Here is a 5,879-nt window from a genome sequence, read left to right on the forward strand (position 1 = left end):
TTCGGGGTGTCGGCCTCCCCTCCGAGGACCCTGGACCCCACGCTCTGTCCGGTACCCGCTGCCCCACAGAAAGCTGAACCCCGGAAACGCCCCGGCCAGGCAGTACGCGGTCACTCCCACGTGGCACCATAAGGGGATGGAAAACACGCCGGAGGACGCGGATGGGGGATCAGCAGCAGCCAAAGGGTCAGAACGCTCTCCGCGCTTGGCTCGGAAAATGCTTCCGAGAAATTCAATGAGCTACTTTAGAAACTGAGGACACAGGCAGAAGCGCTTCTGTGAGCTTAGCCCATCGTTTCATTCCACGGGACGGTTTATTTTAGGTCCAACTCCCTGTCTTTCAGGTCCGTGAACCATGTCAAACTGGCAGATGCGGGCGTCTCACCGAGGGGCAGCGAAGTGGACATCCAAGGATTCCTCAGCGTGACGTCCCTCCGGATGTCAGCTGACACTCTGCTGCCTCCCATCCTGGGCACCCCCCTCGCTGGGCAGGGCGGCGCCCTAAGTGCCGCCCCTTTTTCATGGCAGGAATTTAGTATATGAAAATTAAGAGAAGACAATTTGGAACGGCTCGTGCTTTGAAGAGGACTTTTTAAGCAAAGTAAATAAACAACCAAAACAGATAAATCTTGTTTAACTTTGGAGAGCCACTAAAAAGAAGCTGACCACCTTATTTCCGGTACTGTAAACTGAAGAGTTATTTTATGTCATTCAGAACTACTACTCCCAATAAACATGACCTTAACCAGGTGATCAAGGTCACCATCAACAGTGCTGAGTTGTGTTGACAGTGTCGACCCTCAAGGCGAAATGGTGAAAATGGCTCTTTATCCCTGGAGTCTTTGTCCCGCAAATCCACAGCCCCGGTCTAATCCCGGGCTAAGCATCGGATTAAGTCCCAACCGAGACACAGTCTCCGAAATCCCTGAGCGATTCTCCTCAGAACTGTCCGGGTCATCAAAACCAAGGAAAGTCTGAGAACCTGTCACAGCCCTGACAAGCCGACGAGACGTGTCAACCGAGGGTAAGGGGGTGTGCTGAATGGGGTCCTCAAACAGGACAAGGACAAACCAGGGAAACCTGGGTAAAATATGGACTCCGGCTAATGATGACGTGTGAATATCGGTCACCGTTAGTGACAAATGGGGCCGTGACGCGTGTGAGAGGTGACCAGGACCCCAGAGTTTGTGCGTGGCTGGGTTCACACCCGGAAACCCGCGTGCTGCCTGTTACCCCGGCGTTTCTCACGGGTGACCGCAGATTGCCTCCAGCAGTGGCACCTGGGGGCGTTAAAATGCAGATTGCCAGGTGCCGCCCCAGGCCAGCAAGGCTGGGTCTCTGCAGGCGCCGGGGACAGCCGTGACACGGGCTCCACACGGGGGATCCCAGGCGTTTGCTGCCTCTCACAGGGCCGCCTGCATTTTCCGTGCGTCGGCCTGAATATAAACCCACACATGCCCAGAACCAGCTTCATGACCACGACCCTTCCACTCCGCTCTGAGCCTCAGGATGCTCCCGGTCCTCCCAACCGTCAGCTTTCAAAGCTCTCCAGACCCGTTTCTTTCACGGTCAGAGGCATCTCCTCCAGGCCCGGGGTCTACTGTCCCACGCGCATTGGCCTGTCCTTCTACATTCTACATCCACGTCTGAAACGTACAGAGCGGCACACGAGAATTTTATTGTTATTTGGCCATCTCCCGGTGTTAACAACTTGCTCAAAATCTGCCGCCTTGGTGACCCCGGAAAGAAACCGAGAAGAAAAACAAGTCAGTTCCGTAGGAGCGAGAACCGACTGATCTGAACGGCCGCCCCTCCCCCGCCTGCAAACGTCGCAGCGATGTCCGCCTGACAGCCCCTGACAGATGACGCTGTGCCGGCCGGACAGGCGGCAGGCTCGAGAACGCCCCTCTGGCCGGCCGCGTTCCCCCTCCCAGCCGCCTCCATCCTGAGGCTGTGCCATCCACACACGGGGGTGGCGAGCCACCACCGGACGCCTGCGCGGCGCGGTCAGGCGGCCAGAGGCAAGGTCTAACATTTTCTCTCTCCTCACTGGAACCATGAGAGATGCCTAGTCAAATCCACGACGGCTCTACGTGGAAGCCTGTGGAAGCCCGTTAATTACCGCATCACCGGACGGCGTTACATGCCTGATGCTGGCTTCCTGTGACAGCAAGAGAAGCCACCTCTTACCACCTCGCTGCGACATGCACGATCTAGGCCTCCGGGAACGGAGCCACGTAGACCGCGTGTCTCCGGCTTACAGCGATGACACGGGTCACGCGGCCGTACCCGCCTCCCAGCATTTTCTGCACTGCTCCCGAAAGCACACACACAAAACGAATGTTTCCCTGCACGTGGCGCCCCTCCCCGAGCCCCCCAGGAAACAGCGACCCCGGAGCGCCGTCACGGGACGGGGGGACTGGAGGGTGGCGTGCGGCATCTAGGGTGGCTGGGACGAAGCTCGCGGAGCCGCACGTCCCCCCGCGGACCCTGGATTTCTGGTGATGATCACGACAAATACATCTCAATGCCCTAATTACGCGGCTTCCACTCACCCTGACAGTCAGGGTCTGTGGGAAAACAAGATGTTACGTGAAAACCAATGACTGGGAACAGGGGAATTTAACAGGAGAGCAGCGTGATCGGCCGATCGTAAGCCCTTCTCAGCTACCGTGAACGAAACGCGAGCTGCCGCGGATTTCAAGGCAGGCCCGAGGCCGGGATATGAATTTTTAAAGAGCAGCACAGAGGGAAGAAGCAGCTTTCTCTCGCGGGAGCGGGTTCCCAGGGGCCCGCGGCAGCTCGCCACAACCATGGAAAGCTTTGCCGAGGAGCTGGGCGTCCACCAGGCGGTGGTCTGAGCACGAAGGCTCGAGGCGGGGGATCGGTGGGGACAGCGCCGGACGCGGGCCCTCGGCGCCCCGCGGGGGAGTGCGGCCGGGTCGGGGGAGCTGGGTGCGCCTCGGAGCTCGTGGAGGAATGTCCCATCAGGCCAGAGTCCCGCGTGCAGAGCAGCCCCCCGTTACGGGGTGAGCGGTAAGGACGTGCTCGGAAATGGGGACGGGAAGGGGCGAGCTTCGTGTCAGTGGGCTCCTGGCTCAGGCTTTCGTGGGCGGCATCAGCCATAGAGGTTGACACCACTTAGTAAACAGTTTCTCTGTGCCCGGCGCCGCCGTAAGCACTCGGCGAGGGCCACTGAACCCCCAGGCACTTTTTACTTCCTTATCCACACGCAGGGAAACCGAGGCACGGACAGTCGGGCCTGGCTCGGGGTCCAGCATCCACGCGGGGCCCAACAACACGGACGCAGGCGGTGTGACAGCAGAGCCTGGGCCTCGCCCGCCAGGACTCCGGCGGGACAGAGAAGGACCCCCCACGCCCTCTGTGCCCCCCGACCCTGGCCAGGACCACTTCCAGGCACGCCGTGCTCTCCGCCCGGCCTGACCTTGGCCACCAGGCAGAATACTTCTACCTAATATTCCTATTTACAGACTCAGTGCACATGTGCACTGATGTATTTTGCCTTTGAACAGAGTCTGGCCGGCCCCCTCCCTTCCGGACGAGCTCCTCGCCTCCGGGGAGACGTACGTGTATCGGCGAGGCGGGGTCCGGCTGGACACTCTAGAACACAAAGCAGAAGAGCCGGGGTCATCATCCTGTGCTTTCGGGGTGCGCGGGGTCGGGGGGGGATAAGACTCGGACGCGGCCTTGCCTTCAGCAGCGAGTACTGGCAGCTGGCCATGACGTGGCAGAGGAGCAGCAGCCACAGGTCCCGGCCGAAGCCCCGGCTCAGCGTCAGGAACCCCAGCAGCGACACCAGGACAAAGAGCGACACGGCCAGCACGTTTTCCTGGACGTCGTCGGTTCTGTGCGGGGCAGACAGGTCAGAACAAGGGAGACGAAAGGTCAGTCAGTCTGCGCTCGGCCGGAATCCCGCGCGCCTCCGAAGCGGCCGACGGTGCCGGCAGCCGTCCCCGCGCAAGGCTTCTCAGTCGGTGTCAGCTGTCACGGTCCCTCTCTCCTCGCTCCTCTATTTTATTTAAAAAATCCATGTTTCACCCTGAGTTCTGCATTGAAACAAATGAAACATAATCCCATTGGTGTCCTTGGCCCCTCGCTGGGGCTGGAGGGAGAAGGCGCTAGGCTACCCCATTCACAGTGGCGGAGCCCGCGGTCTCACGTGGAGCTTCTGGGCGCCTTTCGGCGGGGGGTCCCCACCCCCGTAGCCCCGGTTCGCAGCCCCCGCCCCGTCGCAGGAGCCCGGAGTGCTCCCGCTGAAGAGCTGACAGGGCAGGGGGTCCGGCTGAGGTGACTGCGGTCTCAGGTTTTCTCCCCGGTACCCCGCTTAAGAGGTGTGGGGTGCAGAGGTGGGCTTACTCAGCGGTGGCGTTGTGCCATTGGATGTGCCGAGGGACAATAAGGGGGTTTTAGGGTGTGGACAGGAAGGGGCCGAAGGCTGGAAGATGAGGGCAGGCAGGGCTGCTGGCCGGGACGAAGGGTGTGGGTGGACGCTGGACAGGGTTTGGGGACATCTGAGGGCCTCAGAGGGGACATACTGGGAGGGAGGGGCGGTGTGCCTGAGGAGGCAGACGGAGCTGTCCAGTCTACAAGGAGGGTAGGTGGTGGGTGCAGACGCGATGACTGGTTGAACGGCAGGGGGTGGGTGGCTGGGACACCACCTAAAACTGGAGACAGCACAGAGTTCTCCTCCCAAACACCCCCCCCGCCAGAGCCAACCCCAACAGAGCCCAGTTCTGGGAGGCCAGCCCCCCCAAATCCCCCCACCAACTTTAAATAGAGTGCAGTTCCCAGACAGCTCCCCCCCAACCCCCTCAATTACTCATCATCACTCCCTTAACAAAGCACAGAGTTCCCAGGAGAGCCCCTCCCGCCCCCAGCAACCCTAGCTAGTCTGATTTTAATAATTCCTTTTTAACGGAAGAAAGTGTTCCAGAAGACTGCCTCAGTCTACCAGAACGTGTCACGTTGGGTTACTTTAGCTAAGTTGAAACGCTCATCTTAGAGCGGGGCCTCGCGAGACAGTACTGTCAGGAGGACCATTGTGCCCCCGCTCCCTGACGTGTGGGTCCTGGAATCTACGGTGGGAATTTTGCACGACTGTAGTTTTTTAATATGCGATCACACCATTTAAGACATCGCTGGGGGACCAGCTGCAGCAAGGCAGGCGACCGGCCTCCCCACGGCCCCCGCTGGCTCGCATTTACTGCAGAGCTCGGCACCGGCCGATGACAGCGTGGGCAAGGGCACCCTGAAATTTCAGGCAAACGCTCCAGTCAGAACTACAGTTCCTAAAGGTGCTACTCCTGTCCTTTGCCTCCCTTCAGGTAGGGGACAGAAAGGGGAAATCCCATCCCTGGCCCATCTCCACCATACGTTAACCCACCTGACACCCCTCCAAACCCTCCCCACGCAGTACCCACACCTGCAACCCAGGCCATCTTGTCTTGAGGAGCCATGGCAAGAGGTGAGGATGACCAAAAGGGTGTTAAAAAAGATGACCACTCCAATTAGCGTGCAGCAGACAGGGGTGGGAAGCAGAATGAAGCTCTGCCTGGGAGGAGACAGAAATCGCCCCCCACACACACCCACCACGACCCCGGCCAGGCTTCGCGCTCCATGTGGGAGCCTCCACTGTGGACAGTCGCCAGCAGACCCACGCACGACGTCATCCCCAAAGCTAACCTTACACCCCAACCACCCGCCCGATCGCACGCCTCCCGATTCGGTGGCTAAGTCACTGTGCCTACGGCTGTCAGACCCGGCGCTCTGGCTGCGGGTCTGCAGCACGGGGCGCACGGCCCCGGTCCGCTCCGCCCAGCACACGCGTGCACACTGCATGCCCCGCGGCGTGTCCACGC

At 60.1% G+C, this 5,879-nt stretch overlaps 2 protein-coding genes across 2 annotated transcripts in view; both read right to left on the minus strand.

Annotated features, from left to right (window-relative positions):
• The window catches only part of LOC120592610 (pecanex-like protein 2), a gene marked incomplete at its 5' end in the record, with an annotated part of 68,465 nt that extends 64,576 nt beyond the window's left edge, over nt 1–3,889 (minus strand). The window contains 2 exons of the mRNA XM_039850346.1: nt 3,589–3,621; nt 3,713–3,889. Coding sequence (XP_039706280.1) covers nt 3,589–3,621; nt 3,713–3,889 — 210 coding nt within the window. The remainder of the gene's footprint in view (nt 1–3,588; nt 3,622–3,712) is intronic.
• Nucleotides 3,890–4,153: 264 nt separating this feature from the next.
• Nucleotides 4,154–5,879, minus strand: part of LOC120592611 (pecanex-like protein 2) — a 70,884-nt gene continuing 69,158 nt past the window's right edge. Inside the window, exon 12 of the mRNA XM_039850347.1 lies at nt 4,154–4,344. Coding sequence (XP_039706281.1) covers nt 4,154–4,344 — 191 coding nt within the window. The remainder of the gene's footprint in view (nt 4,345–5,879) is intronic.

The sequence above is a fragment of the Pteropus medius genome, unplaced genomic scaffold (assembly GCF_902729225.1).
Source record: "Pteropus medius unplaced genomic scaffold, Ma_sr-lr_union100, whole genome shotgun sequence".
Classification (NCBI taxonomy): domain Eukaryota; kingdom Metazoa; phylum Chordata; class Mammalia; order Chiroptera; family Pteropodidae; genus Pteropus; species Pteropus medius.